The sequence below is a fragment of the Olea europaea genome, chromosome 18, assembly GCF_002742605.1.
Source record: "Olea europaea var. sylvestris chromosome 18, O_europaea_v1, whole genome shotgun sequence".
In the NCBI taxonomy this organism is placed as follows: Eukaryota; Viridiplantae; Streptophyta; class Magnoliopsida; order Lamiales; family Oleaceae; genus Olea; species Olea europaea.
This window is the reverse complement of record NC_036254.1, coordinates 26173939-26200073: the sequence shown is the minus strand read 5'-3', so window position 1 is coordinate 26200073 and position 26135 is coordinate 26173939. Positions and strand designations below refer to the sequence as shown.

The 26135-nt window shown below is 34.6% G+C and overlaps 5 protein-coding genes across 5 annotated transcripts; all 5 read left to right on the top strand.

The window, feature by feature from the left end:
• The first annotated feature begins 262 nt into the window (after nucleotides 1-262).
• LOC111367978 (sporulation-specific protein 15-like) lies at nucleotides 263-3261 on the top strand. The gene is made up of 2 exons (XM_022989135.1): nucleotides 263-611; nucleotides 1596-3261. Exons 1-2 carry the CDS (start codon nucleotides 534-536, stop codon nucleotides 3120-3122), a joined length of 1605 nt encoding a protein of 534 aa, XP_022844903.1. The 5' UTR covers nucleotides 263-533; the 3' UTR covers nucleotides 3123-3261.
• Nucleotides 3262-10873: 7612 nt separating this feature from the next.
• LOC111366928 (glycine-rich cell wall structural protein 1-like) lies at nucleotides 10874-11425 on the top strand. Its single transcript, XM_022987610.1, has 2 exons — nucleotides 10874-11243; nucleotides 11301-11425. The coding sequence occupies exons 1-2, from the start codon at nucleotides 10874-10876 to the stop codon at nucleotides 11423-11425; spliced, it is 495 nt and encodes a 164-aa protein (XP_022843378.1).
• A 5025-nt stretch (nucleotides 11426-16450) lies between these two features.
• On the top strand, nucleotides 16451-20146 carry LOC111367977 (probable LRR receptor-like serine/threonine-protein kinase At1g74360). The gene is made up of 2 exons (XM_022989134.1): nucleotides 16451-16707; nucleotides 16807-20146. Exons 1-2 carry the CDS (start codon nucleotides 16641-16643, stop codon nucleotides 20019-20021), a joined length of 3282 nt encoding a protein of 1093 aa, XP_022844902.1. The 5' UTR covers nucleotides 16451-16640; the 3' UTR covers nucleotides 20022-20146.
• A 1370-nt stretch (nucleotides 20147-21516) lies between these two features.
• LOC111366549 lies at nucleotides 21517-23325 on the top strand. Its single transcript, XM_022987285.1, has 3 exons — nucleotides 21517-21607; nucleotides 21846-21962; nucleotides 22057-23325. The coding sequence occupies exons 1-3, from the start codon at nucleotides 21530-21532 to the stop codon at nucleotides 22186-22188; spliced, it is 327 nt and encodes a 108-aa protein (XP_022843053.1). The 5' UTR covers nucleotides 21517-21529; the 3' UTR covers nucleotides 22189-23325.
• Nucleotides 22243-23325, top strand: LOC111366927 (zinc finger RNA-binding protein-like). The gene is made up of 3 exons (XM_022987609.1): nucleotides 22243-22251; nucleotides 22291-22392; nucleotides 22499-23325. Exons 1-3 carry the CDS (start codon nucleotides 22243-22245, stop codon nucleotides 23138-23140), a joined length of 753 nt encoding a protein of 250 aa, XP_022843377.1. The 3' UTR covers nucleotides 23141-23325.
• Nucleotides 23326-26135: the final 2810 nt, after the last annotated feature.

Genomic DNA, 26135 nt, shown 5'->3' with positions numbered 1-26135 from the left:
GGACCATTAATATAAAAAAGGTTGTTAAAAATAAAAAAGAAATTAAGTTTGAAAAAGAAATTTATAAGATAGGATATCAAGAACAATTATATGCATCACATATTAAAATGTTTCAAAGAAAACTTATTAGAAAATTTTGTTAAAGGAATTGTAAGATCAATAATCATAAAAGATATACAATATGATCTAAGCCCACAATCTGACCCAGAAAAAAAAGGCGCCAATGTACGATAGCCACTTCTTGCCCTTGGAAGCAATTAAAATCAAAATCCGTTGTACTTTGCCCGACCACTGGACGATTTTTACAAGATTTTATCTGTAAAAAATTATAGATTCTTCATTGCAGACGAAATTTTGAGTCCTTGTTTACACCAATAATCTTGCAATGAGTTTCATAAAAAAATCCGTATATAATTCTGTCGGATCTTCAATAGAATCAATCCGCCTCTTCGCACCGCCAGATTTTTCTTTGCTGCCTCCGCCTAATATATAGTTTGCTTTGATTGAAATTTTGGATTTTTTGAGGACAAAGTATGAGGAAGATTGATGAAACACCAGTTGATTCAGTTCAAACTGCACTTTCCTTCTTCCGAGAGGGAAGTAGCACTGAGGTAAGTTATAAACGAATTTTACACGTTTCACTAGATCTAGCAGTGAATGGAACAAAGTACCTAATAAGTATTCACATAGCCAACCCCAAAATCATCAGAGAAGAGGCTAGTTTGTGTCTTGTTGTATGTTCTACACCAACACTCGGGACGAAATATATTTAGTTCTTCTTGGATATGTATTCAATTTTAAAGAATTCTTTGATTCATATCTAAATTACTGAAACATGGGTGCTTGGAAATTTTCAAGTGGAAGAGTATTCATATTAAGAATTTGATAGCTTGTAAAGTTGTAATGTCATTATTCTTCAAAAATATTGTTTTACTGCTGACTATGATTTCCTAGTTAGTAACAAATTATGCCAATAAATCAGTATGTGTGAGATATAGGTTTGATGGATTAACATAGCCCTGTTTCTAATAAACTTGAGGTCGACTAAATTAGTTCTTTTTCTGCACTGCCGTTGATGCTTGCTACATCTACCCAAAGATCTGAAAAAACTATATTTTTAGCAATCATAGATGGCAATGTTAGACTTACATCTCTTTTTTCTAGACATGTTCTATGTGAAATCACATCAATCTTGTTTACAAGAGCCTCTTCAAGTCTACAAAAAACATGTCCTAACTACTAAAATCGTCGTCCTTTACTTATCCTTTATCGATTCCACCTCCAATTGTTATGTTTTCCTCTTATCCAATTTAGTGTGCAAGGTATACATCTTAAATCTTATGGATATCTCGTCCTCTGACGGTCGAACGCTTAGTACCATAAAGCATAGCTGGCCTAAGAGTCGGATTATCCTTTTTCTTTCCAATCTCTCTGTATAACTTTCATTATTGTGGATTGTGCGAGTACTATTTCTGAGTATTATATTATTTGCGATAGATTGATCTATCATTCTGTTTGATAATGCTCATGACTAATCCTTCATCATGAGCTATCACAAGAAATCTATTTTATGTAGTGTTTTCTCGTTCTAACAGGGGATAGATAAAGACATCGAAATCAAAGTCCTATTGAAACAACTTGATGAAAAGGAGTCCTCCTGCAAGCAAGCGTTTCTTAAGGTAGATCACTATCAGAAAATATCAGAAGAACTTTCAACCCTGCTGAAGAACTCTGATTTTAAGAAAGAATATTACATAAATGAATGCCAAGAAATAAATATTCGTGTAAATGAACTTGAATGCAAAATTAAGGTGATGACCAATCAATTATCAGAATATGAGATGACAAAAAAGCAGCTTTCCGATATTGCTGGCGAGTTAATGTCAGCCCAATCACAAATTCTTAGCAAGGAAGCTGAAATTGCTGAGTTGAAACGCTCAAAAGTTGAGTCCACTATACAAATCGAGGCTATGGAAAGCGTTTTAAGCCAAGAAAAGCTGAAAATGGAAGAGGTTTTAATGCACATGTCAGAACTAAATGAAAATATTATGCATTTGAAGCTGAAAGCTTTTAGAGTAGAGAAGGAAAAAGCCGAGACATTGTCTGAGAAAGAGGCTGAGTTAGAGATAGAAGCAAAAAAAGTAGCTGAAGCACTGAAGCGATTAGAAATTATGCATGATTTGGAGAATCAGCTTCGGGAGAAGTCAGCATTTATAGATTCACTGCAATTGGAACTTAAGCAGGCAAATGAGCTTCACATTTGTTCTGAGAAAGTTGCTTCTGAAGCAACTTCCCAGTTAGCCCAGCTGAAAGCAGATATGGAACTGCATTGGAGAAAGAACTTGGATCATGCTGCTTGTATCAGTTTGCTTGAGACAGAACTTGAAAAATTAAAGATGGAACTCAGAAAATCAGAAGAAGAGGTTTTCCACCTGAACACAAATGTTGAGAACATGAAATCAGAGTTCAGGAAGATTAGAGCTGAAGCGGTTGAGAGTCAAGAAAAAGAGAATGAGGCACAAGTTGAGATTGCGTTACTGAAATCTGAACTTCAGAATGAGAGGTCGAAGCTTGCTGCAACTGAGGTTTCTGAAGCAAGATCGAAGAGTGAAATATCAGCACTGCATAACACACTTCAGCAGCTTGCATTAGAACTCGAAGACACCAAGAAAGGGAATCAAGAGTTAAAGAAAGCTAAAAGATTGGCAGATGAAATTAAAAGAAATAACAGTTCGGACCCCTCTGAAGAAAACCATACTAAGTCCATGGAACTTTCCAAAGCTGGCGAGGAGCAGAAAATTGAGAAGAATTCATCCCTTCATGAATACGTGGAGGAATCTGAGGGCTTGAAGAAAGAGTTAGATGTTGCACTTTCAAAAATTGGGGAGTTCAGGATTCGAGCAGAACAGGCCATTAGCAGAGCTGAGGCAGCCGAGAAGGCAAAAGCAGCACTTGAGGAAGAGATAAAGAGGGGGAAGGATCATAAGGAAAGGAGAAAGGCTGCCATATCTGCAGTACATGAAGAGTTAAGTTCTGGAGATATTAGTACCACTAATGGTTTCAAACATGATGCTATTAAAAACGACAGGTCTCTTGGTAAGGTTCTTAACATTAAATTTTAGTTTCAAAGATCGTTTGAATGGATCTTTCGGTTGGGAAGAAAGTCTTCCATTGTGTTCTATTAATTCTTATGAACATTGTTAAACCTTGAATCATAAATATGCTGCAGCTCTATAATCATCTTTGGATTCTTATAGCTCATATTGTTACTTATTTCCCTACTCATCAGTTTGATTGGGATTTATAACTGGATTTCAATGACATCTTTATATCTTGTGTAATTCTCACGTGTTAAGACTTTCGAAAAAAATTTGATCAAGGCTGTTTAACACAGCCAAAATGCTCAGGCCGGTAAGCAATAAATTCCTTTGTGGAAGTTTCCATTCTTAATATTGCTAAGCAATAGATTCTGTACTTCACAAATATGTTATGTCATTAAGAAGAATCAACTCACCTACACCGGTGATTTAGACAGCGATAATTGTCTCTTTTCAAAAGTGATTCCTTTAACAAAAGGCCAAATTTCAAGCTTTCTTTCCACCCAAGGAAATGCAATTTTCTACCTTGGTATGCTGGTCAAAATGCCTAGGGATCAAAGGTATTTACTTGTCTCTTCTAGTACACACTCACAATATGTCAATTTGGTTAAATATTTGAGGTGCGAACCTTTTCAAACGTATTACAGTTGTCATTTAACTTTTTCTAAGTGGTTAGTGTACTCTTATCAAAACGTTATCTCATACGCTATTCTGTCATTGGCCGTTTAAAAAGTTAACGAACGTAATGATTGTAAACGGAATAACACATTTTCTAATATTTTTTGTAAGTTCATCAAGTTAGCTAACTTTTAAAATAATGAGTTACAAAGTGACGAATAAGATAACATTTTAGTAAGTTTGGTTACAATTTAGAGAACTTTTAAATTTCAATGACAATTTAAAAACATCTGGGAAAGTTCAATGGTAACTTGGACAACTTTTAAAATATGGGAAAATTGCAACAGGGATACCAAAACTTTCGTTTATTAACAGATTTTGTCCAAACTTTTAGTTTGTACCACCGTGAGTTCCAAATCTTTGAAAAACTCACACCTAGAGTCCAAATTGATGATTTCTGTTAATTTAACTGTTAGTTGACTCAAGAAATTGATTTTGACCAATTTTTTAGGAGGTAGAATGGTAACTTTGAAATTAATATAAAACAAAACATAGATTAATAAAAAGAGAAAAGTCAGTCCACCCCCACCCCCAAAAATAAAAAGTACTGTTCATCACCCCCACCCCTCCACCATAAATTAATGCACCCCGTATTCATCATCCCTTCCAAATCAAAGAGATCTACTAAGCAGTATTTTAGCTCTCACAAAGCAAGTAAGGAAAGGCCCACTTTGACCACCAGTGAATCAAAATGGATAGAAGAACACTATTTTGGCTGTCAATTGCAATTGATGGAACAGTCAACTTGCTACTTCAGGGATCAAATTACGAGGCATTTGAGCAGCAACTGGATCAATTAATTGTGTACCCACAGTCGTTTGAGTATGAATATGAGTTCTTGTAGGTGAATTTGAGGATTGAACAATAGGAAAACCATCAGTTGGATTGGATATGAGAGCTGTTATTCGCACGCATTGGATGTAAAATCCAAGAAAATACATTGATGTTTTGGCCCTGTTTTGTTGAATCATCACCATCATATTGAGCATCTGTGGTGTACGTATCTACTGGTGGTGGTCTGAAATGGTGGGTGTGGCCATAAGGTGTGTTTCCGCCACCATAGATTACATTGACTTGGAAATTCTTGATGGGAATGAAATGGTTTCTTGATTGGTTTGATAATGATTTGTGATTTGGGATGATGAAATTGATGACGAGTTTTGTAGTGGAAGCGGTAGGCTGCGGAACGCGACGGCGACTGTGGTGTTGGATTAATTTGGGATCGGGTATCAAGGAGATGGTGAATAGTGGGGGTGGGAAAGAGGAGATGAACAGTTATATGCTTTTGATTTTTTGATTTTTTTTGTTTTTAAATTTAATTCAAAGTTACAATTTTACCCCTTTTAAAATTGGTCAAAGTTAATTTATTGGGTCAACTAACGGTCAAACAGACGGAAACAGTCATTTTGAACTTGAGCTGCATATTTTTTAAAGATTTGGTACTTGCGGTGGTACAAACTAAAGGTTTGGATAAAGTCTGCTAATAAACGAAATGTTTGGTACCGTTGCTGCAATTTTCCCTAAAAATATTTTTTAAATTTAATTCAAAGTTACAATTTTACCCCTTTTAAAATTGGTCAAAGTTAATTTATTGGGTCAACTAACGGTCAAACAGACGGAAACAGTCATTTTGAACTTGAGCTGCATATTTTTTAAAGATTTGGTACTCACGGTGGTACAAACTAAAGGTTTGGATAAAGTCTGCTAATAAACGAAATGTTTGGTACCGTTGCTGCAATTTTCCCTAAAAATATTTAGGAAAGTTTAGTTACGTTTGAAATATTTAAACCCACCACAATAGCAATAACCAAAATTAGCTTCTTCTTCTCTTTTTTTTTTTTGATAAATTTGAGGTCAAAGAACATACTTTAATATGATCCGTGTCAATAATGGGAAGTAGAGTTTGGTACAAACGTCATATATTTGAATGTTCTTTATTTTCGTTGTGTTTTTCTTTACGCATTTATAAATTATTGACTTAGAGCCTTTAAAATATTTATAGATTGTTAGAGAACATTGATTTCGTTGTGATTTGTTCTTTAAAATCTTGAACGGTTATTGTATTTTCTACACCTTCAACGAGCAAAACGAGGTGGTTGCCTTTTCAATTTTTGTGCACGAATATGTAATTTCTTTTTCTTTTCTTAGTTCAGTGCTTTGAATAAGAATCGCAAGAAAAAGGATAAAAAAATAATTTTATTCTCATTTTGCATAGGGCTAGGGGGCAAGAATCTAAATTATTGAGACAATTGTTTCAAAAGCAACTTTAAACGAAATGGTCCTTATTCATTCAATTCTACGCCCTTGTTTGATTCCGTTATTTCTAAAATTAGTGCTTTGAATAAGAATCACAAGAAAAAGGATAAAAAATAATTTTATTCTCATTTTGCATAGGGCTAGGGGGCAAGAATCTAAATTATTGAGACAATTGTTTCAAAAGCAACTTTAAACGAAATGGTCCTTATTCATTTAATTATATGCCCTCGTTTGATCTCATTATTTCTAAAATACATTTTCTCTACCTTTCTGTTAATCACCAAGTTTTCAATAAAATAATATTACAAATAAATCTATTTTTTTAATTTTTTAAATACACATTTTTCATCAATCTATTATTTAAAAACATATTCTTAACCCCAAAATGGGGTTCAAATATAATTAGTTCATTTTAATTTTATAACTAGATAAACGTTTCGTATTTTTTTCTTAGAAAACAGTATGACGCAACAATTAATTATTAAATTTTTTATCATAAGATAAGATGATCCATTGATGTGGTAGAACAAAATATCACATATCTCAAGAGGCTAATAAGATCATCGCTAACTAGAGGTCTGAAAAAGCTTCAACTCGACTCAATATCAGAAGTCGAACCCTATGATTGCTAGTCTTAATAACTAAAATGATACTACAATATTGATTTTTTATTTTTTTTTATTTTTAATCCAATTCATGATTTTTACATTTATAAATTTTTTTAAATGCAAGTAAAATTATTGGTTTGGACAATTCTCGTACTTTTTCGAATTCTCATGAATCTCTAACACGTTAAATAAACGATAGCACGCTGAAATTGGGAGTTTATCATTATTAACAAAGTACTTCACCATAGTCGTATCTTAGAAGCTGCCAAGTGATAATACCTTGCTTTTACAAATTCTATGTTTACATAAATGATTTTACGTGCTTAAATTGAACTCCTTCAACAATTTGCCAAGAACCATTCCTTATAGAACAAGTTGTTACTAAATATAAAAATATAAAGATTAGGAATTTAAATACTCCCATCGTCCCATTCATATAGGTTTGGTTTCCTTAGTCTCGTTTCTTAATTTAGAATAGTTTATTTTGTTCATTTACTAATATACCATTGTTTAATTTGCCTAGTTACAATCAATTTTTCCCATTTAATTTGCCTACTTTTGAAATCATCCAAATACATGCACATTTCACAATAATTTGCCTACTTGAAATCAATTTTCAAGTTCTTTTCTAATTTTAACAATAATTTGCTACTAGATGTTGAAAATTAAATAGGGATAAATTAGGAAATTTCTTGACAAAAATTACTTTTCCAATAACATTAAATAAGATTCCTCAATCTGTATGAAAAACAAAACAAGTCTATATAATTGGGAGGGAAGGAGTATCAAGAACTAAGCGGGTGTTTGGCCTCCATTCTTAGCTAATTTTAATGGATGAAATAGTGTTTTTATGAAAAATGTGTGGTTGAAAAAGAATGAAAAGTTTTTTATTTGTGTGTAATATTATTTTATGGAAGATTGTGTGGTTAAAAATAAAAGAGAGAAAAAAAAATGAGAATAAGAATGAGATAAGAATGGGGGCCAAACATGGGTATACATATTAAAAAAAGATCTACTCATTACAACATTTACGAGTTGAAATATTTTGTTGAATTTTGTTATTTGTACATCGGCATTGACACACTCCTCACATGAGAGAGGGACCCACGTCTAATATAAAAAGGCGTAGACCTCCCTTTTACGAGAGACGTGTCAACGTCGATGAACGTGTAGCAAATCTCTACCTTGTTGTAGTTTTCATGGAGACGTGAGTTCTGATTAAGATGTCAAAATGGAAAGATCAACTTATTCTGTCATGAGGTTCAAATTGCCTCATCATAAGTCTAGACAGTGCCAAGACTGATCGACGGTCCGATCTCAACTTCTTTTGGGCGTTAGAATTAGACTCTTGAGCTGTGAGCACAATGTCAAGTCTTGACAATATTTCCTCACACGTGAAAAGAATTTCAATGAAGATCTGTCTTAGTTGTGTAACTTCTGCACATGTGTTGTGTAGTTAGCATTTGTTGACTAATCAATTCGTTAAGTCCAAAATCTGGCAATTCTGTGTTCACACTACTGATTTGCATTTTTATAATATATTGATATTTGACCGTCCATAAAATGAAACTAACAAAATAAAGACGTTACGACTATGGTGCAATTATTTTAAAATAAATAAATAAATAAATAAAATATAAGATATATTAATGATCAATGACTTAGTAAAAATGATTTAATCACAATAAAATATATTTAACAAAACTTAAATATTCTAATATTGAAATGATAGTGATTTCTTCATTAACTGAACTATTAGCTTCCATTTGTTTGCACGTGAATCGTCTTGGCATAAAAGTCCATATTGTGGACCCATCTCATTGATTGAAATAAATTAACATTATGTTTGTAAAACAAACAAACAAAATAATAACAATAATAAAATCTAACTTTTCACTTTGTATAATTTGATCTTATTTAATACTATAAATCAATCTACTAGCAAATATGTTTCATACGTAACATTAAAAAATATATTTAAAAAATCATTAATCTATATGAATTGCAAATTTTTTTGGGTCTTGCTGCACTAACATAGGGGATGATTTTGCACAAATGGGAGGTCGGTATTTTTTCATTCACGCGGGACCCAAGCGCAAAATGTGAGGATCGATCACCCTCTTTGTCATGCAATTCGGTTAATTCAATTTTATCCAAATTTTTTACATCTATCCTATTATGTCCTATATGGATATTAAAAATTTAGATTCATTATATGGATAAAGGTCGCTAGATTGATCTAGGGCTGTGCGACTTGGCCACCGCGCTAGTCCTCACATGCGAGCTAGTCCACTTCATCGAAGTGAGGTTCAGCTTATTTTTATTTTTAATTTGAACTGAAAACCGTACTTTCATGCCACAAATATAATGAAGACGTAAAGAAATTATATTTCGTCACTAGAATCCTGAAATGAAAAGAAAATGCTAAATGTAAAAATTACATTTTGTCAAAAGCATTATAATATTAATTACTTACCAATTTATTCTTAAAAATGTAGACAAGCGTGTGAACAACCATCGTATCAATTTAACGGCCACATTTTTTGTCATCTAACATGGTTTGAATTAGAGAAATCATATGCAATGTACAAAATATCTGCTGAAAGAGATAGATATTAAAAATTTAGAAGATAAATATTTAATAAAATTTTATATTCATTAAATGGATAATTGATAAAGGGGGGCTAGATTGATCTAGGGCTGTGTGACTTGGCCATCGCACAAGTTCTCAAATGCAAGCTAGTTCACTTCATCGAAGTGTGGTTGAACTCATTTTTATTTTTAATTTGAACTGAAAACCGTACTTTCATGCCACAAATATAATGAAGACGTAAAGAAATTATATTTTTGTCACTAGAATCCTATAATGGAAAGAAAATGTTAGATGTAAAATTAAATTTCGTCAAAAGCGTTATAAAGTTGTAAAACATTCACCTCCTTCATCTGGACTTGTGAGTAGTTCCAATACACAGGGAGAGTTAAAATTATATGAATCAATATTATGAGTTCAACTTTTTAAAATAAATAAATGAAAAAAGATCTATATGATAACAATTAAAGAAACAAAATATACTTACAATTCTATCTTAGTAATCTGCAATAGCACATTTAAAAAGATCTCACTCAATATACCAAATTTATCTTCTTGAAGCAATCGATGCATCATATGCTTCTAATCGGATTGTAATATTATTCAAGTCATGTTATACATCTCGATCTAGCTTATGATTTTCTATGATAGAATTTATGTATGTAAATATTGATAAATTTGTGAACACGTCTCAAGCTATACTGACAATACTAAATATAGATATCTTTTTGCATTCCACCAATGAAGTATATTGCAGAAGTCATTTTTGCTAATGTTTAAAAATTAGAAAATTAAATCTATGTAGTTTGAAAGATATGATGTTGTTTGGTGGAGATTAAATGATATTTTTAGTAGGTTTTGATATAAATTGATGAATTATGTGGTTGAAAAGTAGTGAAATCCGTTAAATATGAGGTTAATTTTAATTGCTGACTTTTTTTTTAAAATTAAAATTTATATCACAATCAAATAAGGGCATAGTACAAATTAAAAAATTCTATAATTCCTTCTCATTACGAGGATATAGATTTTACAAAGATAATATTATATGAGGAAATTACACGCATCCAGGTTTTTTAAATGCACAATTCAAAAATCTGCTATCATGTTTATTTGTGCAAATGTCAGGTTTCCACCTCCAATTAAAACCCTATCCCATTCACCCAATTAAAACCTAAATTATTTTCTCTCTCATCTTCTCCTTTCCTTCCCGTCTTCTTTCTTTATATCCTCTCCCCACACATCGTCATCGTTGTCAAGCACCGTCGCCAGAGCACCGCCCCAGAGTCAACTCTATGCTGCTCCAAATCCATTTTCGTCTCTACCTCATATCCTCTCTTGGTACTTCATCCACCTTTTTTTCTTCTTCAAATGGAGCTTCGCCTAGAGATCTAACCGACCAGCCGGTCCGATGTGCGCTGCTCTCAGTTCAGCCGCACACGACCCTGCAGAGGCCGCTCACGGCTCCTCACCACTAGTGGCGCTTTAAGATCGGCATCGATCGACGCTACTGCAGCCAGTGGTGATTGCCTCTACTCCAACAGTACTTCTCCCATGCCTCCACTTCCAAAGATGCCTGAACTTCGACGCTGTGCGGTGGCATCTACTCCTTAGACATCTGATTCCGGTAATCCAAAAGGACTATGATTTTTGTTGGTGTCGATGGTGGTGGTTTTGTAGTTGAAAATCTTGGTTTGTTGGTGGTTGAAAATGGTGGTGATTGCGGTTGTTTTGTTAATGGCGTTGGCGGCGCTGATGGCAGTAGCGGTGCTTGTGTTGGCAGTGGTGATTTGGATGGTGGTGTTGAGGTTGGGAGGAAATTGAGCGGTGCTTGTGTTGGCAGTGGTGATTTGGATGGTGGTGTTGAGGTTGGGAGGAAATTGTATTGTTGGGTGTGTTCGGTGGTTGTGTCTGGCTGTGATTGTGTCCTGGTCGTTGTGATGGTTTCTGGCCGTGGTCATGTTGGCGATGGAGACGGAGGTTATGTTGTTGTGTTTGGTGGTGGCAGTCATGGTGGATTCTAGCTACGGTGGAGGTGGTGTAGAACACAGTGATAGTTTTTGTTGGTAGTTTGGTTGTCGTCGGCGTTTGTTGGTGATTGTGGTTGTGTTGTTGTTGATGATGTTGGTGGCGGTGGCGGTGGCGGTGGCGGTGGGGGGTGGGTATCTGTGACCAATTATATTTGGTGTCTATGACCAATTATTTGGTCCTCTGTGAATGAGTGTTAATTTGTGACTTTGAAATTCATCATTTTGTGACTAAAAAAGTAATCTGTGACCATCAAATTTGAAAATACGTGACCTGCGATCTATAATTTTTTGGATGTGTGACCAATGACATAAAATGTGGCCCGTAATTTTTTGATCTGTGACCTTAAAATAATTTGTGACCTCAAAAAAATCTGTGGCCAATTAATTTGATCATATGTGACCGACGAATAAATCTATGACCTATAATTGTATATATGTGACCATTAATTGTGTAACCGTGACTTTATTATCATTATTTAATAAATATTTTCAATTAATTAGTTAAAATCTAAATTTTGCATTAATCAAACTTGTAACTTGAATTTTGAATTATGTATACTTAAAACCTGGTTTATGTACTCTTCCCAATTTGTTACCTTCATAATCACCGGATCTTTCATGTTAGATCAACAATAAATATCAAGATCTATAGTGGAATCGCACCTGAATCAAACATGATTATTGCAATAATCGAATCATGTGGCTAGTCTTCCAAATCAACATGTAGTCTCATTTTCTTTCTGTGATGGGATGCAAAAGAGAACTAACAAAATAAAATCTCCCGTTGTGTGATTCAGGGACCACAACCGTATTTATATATTGATGCCATTTTGGCCTAATTCAGCCTATAATGGAATTAGGAACTTGGGTCCGGTTTTTACACATATAGAACCCACACTTTGATTGGATGCATTAAAGCCCAAAATCGAAGTCTTATTATGTAATACTCCGAATTTTGTGCAATTAGAAGAGTGGTAGTTGAAAAATTATGCTACTAAAAAGTTGAGAGCGACATATTAAAAATAGGATTTTGCTAAATGTACATTAGCATGCACATTCGGGTGTCCATAATGAACACTCGGCATCTCGTTATTGGTCGAGGCGCCTGTAAGCCCCGACGCGGCAGACGCCTCGGCATTGTGTCCATTATAGACACCCCAATGTACACGTTAATGTATATCTAGCACGGTCCAAAAAATATTGTAAAGAATGATGAAAGTAAAATGTGCTGAAATTTCTTTACCTACGCATCCTTATTTATAGACCCAAAATTGAACCCAAAAAGGTGCTATAAAAAAAAAAAATGAATTCAAATTTCAGATTTGATTGTGCATCCTACACGACAAGCGTGCCATCAATTCAGTCTGCAAGGCTACTACAAAAAGGTTGAACTCCAATTTTAAGGGCCCCCATCGCCCTGTCCCTAAAACTTTGTAAGGGAAGTAAATCGTTAGATATACCCCACCAGGTCAAGGAACAAGAGCTACCTGTACACTACGTTTACAAGGAGTCCAATTTCATGTATCATGAATCAAACCTCCACACTGCGGCTGCCAGTAAAGCGTGAGATAACCTCACTCCTATCCTTTGCACAACTTGACTATGCCTCGAGGGGCCAGTCTGCAAGGCTACTAACTTGCACACGAGCTAGCTTGCTTGACTTGCTGTGAGACAAGTCGAGTTGAAGAACTTATGAAGACTCGTCTGTCTTAACACCCTTAAATCGATAATGAACTTAACTATCAGAAAAAGACACACGAGTCCACGTAAATGAGCTATAGGCTTATATCGAATTTTACTGGCCAAAATTTGGAGATCATGCCTAATATTTGGTCAAGTAAATCAGCGCATCTATATCCCTAACACCCTAAAAATACTACCAAAATTTAGGATGTATAGAGAGTAGCCTAATTTTTTTTTTCTTTTTTGTTAATAATTAAATAAATCACGATAAAAGCATTTCAACAACTCCAAGAGAAATACTTATTTTACGTTTGACCAATTTCCACCAATGGAGATATTGTGCACACATCATTAGTCCCAAGAATATTGAATTTGTCTGAAATTTTAAATATTAATCTTAGTCAGCTCAAATTAATTTTCTTTCTCATTGCAAATTTTTTTACAATTTTTATCTTGGATCATTCCTTGTGTCCGCGAACCTGTGATGTGTGGTCGAAAGGGAATTCTGTATTTTTCAAGAATATGATTTATTTGCCTACATATGCTCTTTAATATTTGACAATTAAATCATAATTTTAATTTTCGATAATATTTTAATTTCTATCATGTAAACTATTGTCATCTTTCCAACTTTCGCTGTTAAACACATCACTACTATTGTAGAGGAATGGTGGGTGAGGGTCAAGAGTAGGGTTGGGCAAATCTCTCGAACCGAACCGATCGAACCGAACCGATCCCGACGGTTCTTGTCAAATTAAATACTTGAACGGGTATCTGAATTGAGAATCGACAAGTACGGTTCGATTCTCGGTTCTAGACCAAAAATCGAAGAATCGAATAAGAACCGAATCTTTTTAATTTTTTTTATATTTAGTAAATCAAATTATTTTAATTTTAATTTTTTCTAAACAAATTAACAAATTAACGATTTCTAAATTCAAATTTTTGGCCCAATAATTTGTTTCATTTCTAAATTTTAATTTTTGGCCCAATTACCCATTTTATTGTTTCATTTCTTAGCTAAACAAGATCAAATCTACTAAATAACCCTAAACACCTACACTAAAGTGCATAACGTTGTCTCGACTCTCGCACTCACTCTCGCAGCTTTGCTAATATTCCAAAATCTATACAATCGTCGGTCGACACTATGACCTCCAAACGAAACTGTGACCTCCGTCGACCTAAACTTTAATCGTAACGATCATTTAAACAAGTTAGTTTATTAGTTTCTGACATTCAAAAACCATTGAATGTATCAATAGTTGTATTTATATAATGTTGTTATAACTGTTAAAAAATTTAATTATAGTACAGAACCGAACGGAACGGAACCGAACCGAACTGAATCAAACCCGAACGGTTCCATAATTATATTTGGATCCGACGGTTCTATTTATTAAATACTCGAAAAGTTTGGTTCGGTTCGATTCTCTTTAGAATCGAACCGAAACGACCCGCGCCCACCCCTAGTCAAGAGATATATTATGTAAACTATTGTCATCTTTCCAACTTTCGCTGTTAAACACATCACTACTATTGTAGAGGAATGGCGGGTGATGGTCAAGAGAGATAACAATGACAGGATTGTGGGTCTAGAGGTTAAATGGTAGAGATAACGCAGTTGAAAAGGCAATTGCAACATAATATCGAAGGGGACGGTGGGATATGGGCAAAATTGATGTCTTTTTAGTAAGATAAAGATATTTGGAAAATTTGACTTGAAAACATACAGAAAAAGTTGGGGTTTCTTTTTCGACGCACTAAAATTTGAAACAAAAAATATTTAATGCACTTTTGAATTAAATTGATTTTGCCCTTTATGTTTTCCGAACGCAAAAATAACTTTTCCACTTCAAATTTGACAAGTCATTGATAGATTTGCTCGTTACAATCAAATTTATAGCTTTGGCACCAAAAGGTTTACATAATTACGTGACCAACACTATTTAATCGATCGAGTTAATTAAATTTATTCTTTTTTTTTTCCTTGTCCTTCTTCTTTGTTCTTGTATACTCGCATAGGCTTATATCTCAAACTTTAAATATCGTTCCATTGCATTCACTCTCATTCAAAATCGACTTAAATATCACATTATGTAAGAAAAGTTGGAAATAATTTCTACCTTTCAATTAGAAGCACAATATTGGATATTGAAAGTTAAAGACAAATTACAATTTGTTACTGTTCACTGTTCAAATATGTACGGTATACATTAGTCATCTAGAGTTGGAGCCTTGCTTTGTCTAATAAATAGTTATTCAAAATGGTAATTATCTTTAATTTTAGCTCTATCTATTTAGTAGTTATTTTGTACAATACTGTTTACAAATAATAGTACACGTAAATAGAAAAATTTCCTTATTTTTTAACCTTAAATTCTCCAAAAAAATAATTATTCCAAAACTCATCTTTCGCCAAATTCTTATTGAAATTCGTATTGAATTTTGCTGACCTATTTTGTTCTCTCCTAACAAAATCTTGACACCTCAAAATTGAAATAAGTTATTATAATTTTATTGAAGAACAACTACATTAACATAAAAATGGAACAAAAAACATTTGTAGGAGTGTGCCCAACTAAGATTTTAATTAATTTAAAATTTTTTTCTTATAAATTTTAATGAATTCCGTGAATTTGAATAGACATTCACATAATTTATATGAATATCATTAAAATTGATGAATTTTCAAAAAAGTTTATTATGTTTATTTTAATATTGAAATTCATCCAAATTGTTTGAAATCCTTGTAAATTTATATATTATTGAGGATACATAAAATTTAAATGATTCATTAAATTCATTAAAAGTTTCAATTGAGAATACATATGTTTTAATAAATTTTATTAAAACATAAATATATGAGCTTATAAAGATTTTTAAAATCCATTAGAATCTGAATTGAGAAAACCCTCCTTCATCAAGTCGGGATGGGAGGGAGGTGGGGCGTGGGGGGTTGGGGTGACCTAAAGAAAAATAAATAGATACAAGAGTCTTCAAATTCTAGAACCATACCAAACATTTAAATCAAAGCAAAAAAAGAAAAGAAAGGAACATCTGACTTTTGATTTCATTCAAATTTAGCCAAGTCATAACATCTAAACTGGTCAACTTGGGCGGCTCCACCAACCCCACACCAGGATGTAGTTACAAAGTTGTCTCTCTCTTCCATCATAGAACAAAGCTATCAACAACAAAACATCAGTCCAGAAAGCTAAAATCACTTATGTTAATTAAAAAAATTACTTATAAGTTATAGCCCTTGTTTGAGCCCCTTTCTGGCTAAAAATATGTTTTTGATTAATGATTTTTTGGAGAATATATGGTTAAAAATTAAGAGAGTTTTCAATTTACGTGTAAAATTATTGTATAAAAAAATAAGTTTAGAAAAAAATGTGTTTATGAGAAAAAGGGAGCCCAAACATAGGCATAATTTTTCTCATTAACTATTCATAAATCAAGACTGCAAATATTTAAATATTTCCCGTACGTGCATTTGTTCCAAGTTTGGTTTTGTCCATCTGCAGGCGGTCTAATATTCAACTACATTTTCTTACGTTTGACTAGCCGAAATTTGTTGCTTCCTTTAAACTCTTACATTAATTTTTTGATCATTAATTTCCTCAAAACATGTTCCAACAACTTCTCTGAAAAACTCTGAATTTCGATAAAAGAAGGTCAGATTCTCTCAATCATGTCAGAAGAAGAAGCTGACAATTTTATTCGGGTTGCTTTGTTTAATTTGCTGATCCTCATTACAGGTACCATTCATCTTCTTGATTTTGAATATCTTTTTAATTTTTGCGGTTTTCCAGGATGATCCTATGAGTTGACCTGCATTTATTGTGTCTGAATCGTAGGAAAGCTTGTTGTTGGAGACTCAATAGAGACAGATAGGCAAGTATTGCTGCAACTGAGGTCAATTCTGGTGGAACAAAATCCGGTTAATCAAGGAACATACACACAATGGAATCCACAGGACAACTCGCCCTGCAACTGGCCCGGAATTTCGTGTGATAGCCTCATTAATCGTGTCACCAGTGTCGACCTTTCACGCTGCAACATGTCGGGTAACATATCGAGTAACTTTTCGGCCTTGACACAACTTTCTTACCTCGACCTGTCACAAAATACTATAGGAGGGATCATACCCGAAGATTTAAGCCGGTGTGTGAACCTTAAATTCTTGAATTTGTCACACAATATTATCACTGGAGAGTTCAACTTGACAGCACTCAGCAGCCTGGAGTTTCTTGATTTGTCCCTCAATAGAAGAATTGCTGGTCATATTGAACAAGCAATTCCTAAAAATTGCCAAAACTTGAAGGTGGTGAATATTTCTTTAAACAATTTTACTGGTAAAGTTGGAAGCATCTTTGAGGAGTGCAAGAATCTGATGTATCTAGATCTCAGCTCGAATAATTTGACTGGAGATATATGGCCTGGTTCTGATAGGCTCAAGGAATTTTCACTCGCGCAGAACAATTTCTCTGGCAGCATTCCCTCTTCAATTTTCACACAAAATTGTAGTTTAATGAGTTTTGATTTATCAGAAAATCAATTCTTCGGAGAATTTCCAGCAGAAATTTCCAATTGCAAAGATTTGGAAGTGTTGACATTAGCGGGGAACAATTTTACAGGGCTGATTCCTAAAGGGATTGGATCACTATCTAATCTTGAGGCACTTTACTTGGGGAGTAATAATTTTTTCAGGGAAATTCCAGAGTCTTTAACAAATCTTAGCAACTTGGTTTTTCTGGATTTAAGCGGAAACAACTTTGGAGGAGACATACAAGAAATTTTTGGGCGATTGACACGAGTGAAATTTCTCTTGTTGCATAAAAATTCATATACAGGAGGGATAAATTCTTCAAAAATTCTTCGACTGCCTAACATTACTCGACTGGACTTGAGCTACAACAATTTCTCCGGTCCATTACCCATTGAAGTTTCCAGGATGACAAGCTTGAGGTTTCTTGTTCTGGCCTACAACCAATTCAGTGGAAATATACCTTCAGAGTATGGAAGTCTCAAAGGGCTTCAAGCCCTTGATCTTTCGTTCAATCAGTTAAAAGGGTCGATACCTCAAGGCTTGGGAAATTTAACCTCACTTTTGTGGTTAATGTTAGCAAATAATTCATTGACAGGTGAAATTCCAGCAGAACTGGGAACTTGCAGCAGCCTTTTGTGGTTGAATCTTGCAAACAATCATCTTTCAGGGAAAATTCCACCTGAATTAACAAACATTGGCAAGAATGCGACGCCTACTTTTCTAAAAAACCGGCAAAATGATCAGATCGCGGCTGGCTCCGGGGAATGTTTGACAATGATGAGGTGGATACCAGCAGATTATCCCCCGTTTAGCTTTGTATATAAACTCCTTACGAGGAAAAAATGTCGAAGTCTTTGGGACCAGATTCTTAAGGGGTATGGCCTATTTACGGTGTGCTCACCGGGATCAAATATACGGACTTTTCAGATATCAGGCTATGTTCAACTTTCCGGTAATCAATTGTCCGGTGAGGTCCCTCTCGAGATTGGGAACATGTTGAATTTCAGTATGTTGCATTTGGGAATCAATCAATTCTATGGTAAATTCCCTACTGAGATAGGACAAATGCCACTAGTAGTCCTCAACATCTCGCAGAACAAATTTTCTGGTGAAATTCCTTGGCAAATTGGTAACCTCAAGTGCTTAATGAACCTGGATTTGTCATATAACAATTTCTCAGGTTCATTTCCTACTAGCTTGAATAACTTGAATGATTTGAGCAAGTTTAATGTCTCGTACAACCCGTATATTTCTGGTGTAATACCAACAACTGGACAGTTGTCTACATTTGAGAGATGGTCGTTCCTCGGGGATCCACTTTTACGCCTTCCTTCTTTCATTAATAACACAACTGGCGATTCAAGAAACAGGAATGGAAGGGCTAAGAGAACTACAAAGGTAGGAGCTACTCTAGTGGTTTTCGCTTTGATACTCGCCTTTTTAGTATGTGGCCTTATGACTCTCATAGTCTGCCTGTTGGTGAAAAGTCCAATTGACACACAGGGATATCTACTGGAGGACTCGAAGGCTCAGCTCGAATTTGCATCAAGCTCGGGTGCATCTTCGCCCTGGTTATCAGACACGGTTAAAGTTATCCGATTGGATAGAACAACCTTCACACATGATGACATTTTGAAGGCTACTCGGAGCTTTTCCGAGGACAGAATTATTGGCAGGGGAGGATCAGGAATAGTTTATCGAGGAGTCTTGCCTGATGGCAGGCAAGTGGCAGTGAAGAAATTACAAAGAGAAGGACTTGAAGGGGAAAGAGAATTCCGAGCTGAAATGGAGGTATTAAGTGGAAATGGATTCGGTTGGCCTCATCCGAACCTTGTGAAACTATACGGATGGTGTCTTGATGGATCAGAAAAACTATTGGTTTACGAGTACATGGAAGGTGGGACTTTAGAGGATCTTATTACCGACAGAATACACCTTAACTGGCGAAGGCGTATCGATGTGGCAGTAGACGTTGCACGCGCCTTAGTCTACTTACACCATGAGTGCTTACCAAGTATAGTACATAGGGACGTCAAGGCTAGCAATGTACTTCTCGACAAGACAGGAAAAGCCAGTGTTACGGATTTTGGACTCGCAAGGGTGGTGGATGCCGGAGGCAGTCATGTTAGCACTATGGTAGCCGGAACAATTGGTTACGTTGCACCAGAATATGGTCAGACGTGGCAAGCCTCAACAAAAGGAGACGTTTACAGCTATGGGGTGTTAGCAATGGAACTAGCAACTGGGAGACGGGCTGTGGATGGTGGTGAAGAATGTTTAGTCGAATGGGGCAAAAGGGTTATGGGAGATGGACGACATGGCTTTGCTAAAAATGTAATCCCAGTAGCTCTACTGGTATCCGGCTTAGCAGAGGGCGCGGAATATATGTGTGATTTACTTCGTATAGGAATATTGTGCACAGCAGAGAACCCTCATTCTAGGCCTAATATGAAAGAAGTTTTAGCAATGTTAATAAGGATTTCAGGCAGCCAAGGAGATTGTTCTTCAGAAAAATGTCAATAGTTTCATCAGCAGATCAGTTTTTACTCAGACATGCATCAAAATATAGAGATCCTTTGTATTGATTCTTTCTGTAATTAGACAGACAAATTTACATTCTTAAACAAAACAGACTCATTTTTTCTTTATATCATCTCTGTAAGCTTCAATTAGTACTCAGAACAACATTCAAAGTGGAAAAGAGCCGCGCTATAAAATTTGTTAATTGTTTTGTTCCATCGGTCCAATCCACATATCAAATATGTCGTTATTATGTTCATTTACACATTTAGCAACTCACATACTTTTTAAGTTCAACGATAAAAAAAAGGATCTTTAAAACCGCGTTTTTATAAGGGTAACTTGAGCTTTTCCAACAAAATTAAAAGCAGTTTTCTCTTCAACAATAGCAATCAGACAAGTACATTAACTTTGAAATAACGAAAAGCAAGAAATTCCCAAACTTCTAATTTATTGAAACAAATTGACCTTGGTTTTTAAGCTCAGGCTAGAAGAGTCGAGAGGAAGACAACTGGCATATTGTCAGGCCTAGCCGGACGCCCATAAAAATGTGAAATCTCAACATGGCCTCAGGGCACCAATGGGGTCACCTAGTCGAACAATTTTTTTTTTTTTTTAACTTTTCCGTCCTTCTGATCTACTTACTTAAAATAAAAGGGCAAAAAAAAAAAAAAAAAAAAGATTGGTGACACAGACCAGAAACACCTTTGGTGTTATTGTACTTTCAACTCTCATTAGTACACAACTTTTTAAGTTCAAAATTCTTCCAAATGTCTCCATTTGATCATAATCACCGTTTGATAAATTTTTAGTTATGTACTGCTTTGCAATTTGCAGCTTCTCTTGTTTTCTTGTCCTTGAAACTGTGATTCATTCTGTTTAATATATCATGAGATTGCAAAAATTTCTACAGAAAATCTGTCTATTTAAAGGATTGTTTTATTCATTCTGGACATGTTCAGTTGTAAGGATTGTAGTAAGGAAGAAATTGTGTCCCATGGTTCGTAGAAATCTTATTAGCCTTACATATTACTGATGATCCCTATTAACAACTTTGTAAAGCAATGTCCTATAATATTTGCAGATGATGGTAGAGAGCACAAAATTCATTCTAATATTTGGCTAATGTTTATAGTCGGTAAAATATCTTTTTTTTTTTTTTTTTTGACACGTTTTGTGGAACCCACAAATCCTACTCATATATCCACCACTCATTTCTATCTATTTATAATTTAAATAGTTCATAAACACGTCTCAAATAGAAAGTTTCATAGGTTAATTCGGTAACTTCTGCATAATTTTGTACCAATTCTCTTACCTTTTTTGCAGGATTGGACTCGTGAACTTTCTGTCACATGCAACAAGAGTGGGGTTTGCAGCAATTATTTGGAAACACTAAATATTTCATATTTCAAATCATGATAAAAATCTTGATCTAATTTTTCTTCTTCTTCTTCTTCTTCTTCTTCCTTTCTTTTTTTTTTTTTTGAAGGGATTCTACTGAAAGAGATATGGAAGAAGTTAGAACGGTCGATCCATTGGTGGAACAAGCCGTTCAAAGAGTAGTAGCATATCAGAAGAAAATTAAGGTAGATATGAACTTCATGAAAATTCTGCCCTTGTCTGCAACAAAGAAATATAAATTATGTTGAGAATCTTGAGATCATGTGTTTTATTTCGAGTACTGTTATCGTTTCAAAGTTTGTAAACTTCATGTATTTGAAATTTTATCGTGGTTCATCGAAGAAAAATTATGCTTTTACATGCATTATAAATCAGTTAATTGCTTGTGAAGTCTCCATTTTTCCCTATTATTCCTCATGCTAGGCGCCATCTTCAGCTAGTGAAGTCAAGAAATCCTATAGTCCGTCTCCAAGTTTCAATGATTGGGTACCCCGAGGTTCAATCTCAGATACACGTCGCAACCGGGAGTTTACACCTCAAGTTGTTCCAGACTCAACCTTTATCCATCATGTTACTGATTTGTTGCTTTAGAATCGCCATTTCATTTTTTTAACTAGCTTTTTTCTCATGTTAGGTGTTATCTTCAATTAAATCTCCGAGATTCTCAAGTTCATCTCCAATGCCGAATAACAGGAGAGGATCAAGTTCAACATTAAATGCAAGTTTGCAACTGCTCTGTTCTCTATATCAATCCCAGTTTGATTGATTTTTCCCCCTTATTTGGCACTATGTTGTGTTCTGATATTATTACATTGGACTAATGCTTCATGTTTTCGTTTCTGACCAGCACCCTTTTCGTTCGTTGTAGGTTCCATCTTCAAGAGAACATCCAAGGCCGAAAACTCCGACTCCACATTCCAATGGTTGGATAGGATTTGATTCAGTCTCAAAACCACCATCTTCGACTCAAGTTGTTACCATCCTACTCTGTTTTTACCTTCAAATCTTATGTCAGTCAAATTTACCCTTTAGTTTAATTTTATCAAGCCTTTTAACTAACTTATTCCCAATTTCAGGTTTTACCTTCAACTGAAATCCCAATTCGTCATAATCTATCTTCAACTTTGAGTCGTGTCCCAAGTCACGATCTGATTTCAAGTGCTAATGTGATTACACCATATCAACTTTCAGTGAAAAATCAGGTTCCCACCCTGAATCCATGCCCCAGATCAAGATTAAATGTTATACAAACACACTCCTGCTTAAAGAGGAAAGCAACAGATTGTAATGTTAACATCACCAACAATTTGGTGAGGAATTTATCCTGTGATCTCTGTCAAGTTAGCTGCTCAAGTGCATTAACTCTTCAGCAGCACGTAGAAGGTCGTACTCACCAGGCGAAGTTGAAATGGATGCAATTAAACAAGAACGGCAAAGAACAGAATCAACACAGTCAACCAAGATGCGATGTCTGTAAAATTTTCTGCCCAGACAGAACTGCTCTGGACATGCACTTGAAAGGGAAGAAACACAAGGCCAAACTACATGAATTGGAACTCGGCCAGAAAAATGGTGGAGAGAATGGAGCGATGATTCTGTGGTGTGAGTTATGTCATGTTCCCTGCATGAACGAAGACTGTTTTAAGTCTCACCTCAAGGGGAAAAAACACATAGCCCGTGTTTACAATGTCAAAAAGAAATTGAAAATTGAAACTTAGGAAGAGCTAAAGAATAAGAGACTCGTAAAGGATGTCAAGAAACTATGGTGCTACAAATCCCATTTTCATTCTATTCCCAAAAATTATAACCTCTTATCTCCTGAAGAAGTCAACGTTGAGTTTGTAAATCGATATCATTTCAGTATCAGTATCAGAGAGGGATATAAAATTTGTCAAGTGGTCAACTAACATTATTGTTGTTTTCTGTCTGGCAATTCATGTGCTTTTTTAAGTTTAACTCTTTTTTAAGTTTTACAGAAAACAACTTTTCCTAACAAAAAGCAATGTTCTTTTCAACAATTGTATTGGAATTTGCGTTTAGATCAATCAAATAGAACTTTTCAAAAGTAGTGTATAGCTTTGAAACATCTTCTTTTACTCATTCTCAATTAATTATAAGGTTGATAATTCGTTATGTCTTACAAGTTCTATATATAATTAACTATTAATCTGATTTATTTAAACAAATTAATTTTGTTTCGAGAAGATGTCCATCAAGACGTGCGTAATTGTAGATGATCAGGAAAACTTATCTTTTGGCAACTTGGTAGGCAGACTAGAAAAATGCGAGACTGGGTTCAACCAGTAGGCATAAAATGTACTGGGCTTTACAATTTTTTAAATTCTTGTCTTTTTCAATAAAGAGGTAAAAAATAAATAAATAAATAAATAAAAAATCTACAAAGGTTGTTGGCTTGAAAGGCCAAGCTCCAGACGTGCCTGTCGACATCATCGCCATTCCAACTCTGAGGTTTTTAACATCTCTGTGAAATGTTTAATCGAGTACATTGAATAGTATGAGACAATATTATGAAAGAAAAAAAAGGAAAAAATCTTGTTTATTATACATTCTTTGGTGAAAATTCAGGCATATACATATCAGTAAAGTTGATTTTTGTTACTTTTTGTCCTTTTCTACTCTCACAACCACCTTATGTATTTTCATTTCCAAGTACTTGTCTGTTCTTTGATTCTCCATAAACCTTAATTGCATCAACTATAATTCTTTGTAAATATGCTGGTTTTTCTATCAAATACAGAGCAAATAAAATATAATTTCAGTTGTTTCACTTAATTATCTTTGTATTGATCTTTGGCCAGTCTAAATTCTCACTGTGTACTTTTCCAAATTTTACTTGTGTTCTTCTCTCTAAAATTGCAATTAATTGTGTATATTTTCTGAATTGCATAAAATTTCAGAAGAAAAATGTATATGGATTTTTTCGAGCATTTTATTGAGTTTAATTGCTTCATGGAAATTATTTGACTACAACATTATGCATTTTGTTGAACGTATGTTGATCACCAAGTTTTGCCCATGCTTAGTTTCTTCTAACCAAAAACACCACAACCTAACAACAACGACCCAAGACAATAACCAAACTTCCATTTTCGGTTGCCAATGAGATAGTTCACTTAGAAGACCACAAAGGCGCACAAATCTCATATATAATCACCACTAAAGGTAGAAACCAAAAGAAGGCAGAAGAGCAGAAGAAATTGCAATGGCCGAATCACAGAGAGAGAGAGAGGCAGGGGACGGATTCTCTTGCAAAGAGAAAGGGAGATCCAATATATTAAGTAAAGTGGCCCAAGTATGGTAAGTAGAATTAGGTGAATTATTGGGTAAAGCAGAGGTCCAATAAGTAGACAAATGGGCTCCCAAGTAATCTCTTTCAATTATGGCCATCCAAGAAAGCGGATTGGGCCATGAGTAACACTAAAATATTTAGATTGCTTCGAATGGCTCGATTAACGTTTGAGTCGTGACATCTCAATTGTGGTGTTATAATTTTCGTTCAGACATTTAGCTAAGCCGACTGAAAACTAAAGTCGAATAACATCATAGCCAGGGGGGTCGTTTGATAAGAAATTACCTAACATATTTCTTGTTTCAAATTATAATCGTCTTGATCTAAATATTTTTTAAAGAGATTCGAGCGGAAGAGACATGGGCGAAGGTGAAAAAATAGATGCATTGTTGGAGCAAGCCATTCAAAGAGAACTAGCATATTGGAAGAAGGTTAAGGTAGATATGAACTTCATGAAAAATATATAATTAATTCTCTAGTTTTTGTGTTCTTGGCATTAGATTCATACTTGGTTCTCGAGGCAAGAAAGAGTAGCATCTATTGTATCTTGTTCTCTATAATTAGTGTGTTTTATTATGGTTCCTTGTACACTCTACTCTGATTCTGAATTTGTTGAACATTGTCTAAGGTTCACGACTCATTGAAATTCTAGGATTAAGATGGCCCAGGGTTGTCTATATTTGAGATAGTATCATATATGATGCTATTGAACTTGGTTTGCCAGTGACAATTTAAATAGCATTTCATAAATGTAGTGCCTTTGGGGTGTACAATTTCCATTGTTTTCTTACACATGTTTAGTTTGTGGTGTAAAATTTATTGTATCGTAATTTCTTATGATGAATTTTTTGCTCTTGCATGTCATTCCAACTCATTTGATTCTCAACACACTTGATTCTTAGTGTTGATCAGCAAAAATCTGTATGACATAGAGTTTCACTTGATACAGAAATACAGTTTTGACACGCCAAATAAGTGAATATACATTTTATCTCACTCGATCCTGGAGGAAAGCTCGTTCACTTGGATGCATTTCCAATCAATTTAATTGCACAATGAAATCATTATTTTCTCTATTATACTTCATGCTTGGTGCCATGTCCAGCTCCAAGTTTCAGGGATCAGTTAAAACCCAGGTCCCTATTTGATTTATGCTTTTTTTTGACCTTTCAGAAAATAAATTTCTTTTAGAGCACTATGTTGTGATTATGTAGACTCGCGCTTTCATGACTTTCATTTCTGATCATCACTTTTTTGCCGTTGTAGGTTCCATCTTCAAGTGAACTTTCAAGGCCCAATACTCACACTCCACATTCCAAGGGTTTGATAGGATTTAGTTGAGTCTCGAAAGCAAGGTTCCAGAGTCTCGAATCAATAAACAAATCGCCATCAGCACCTCGAGT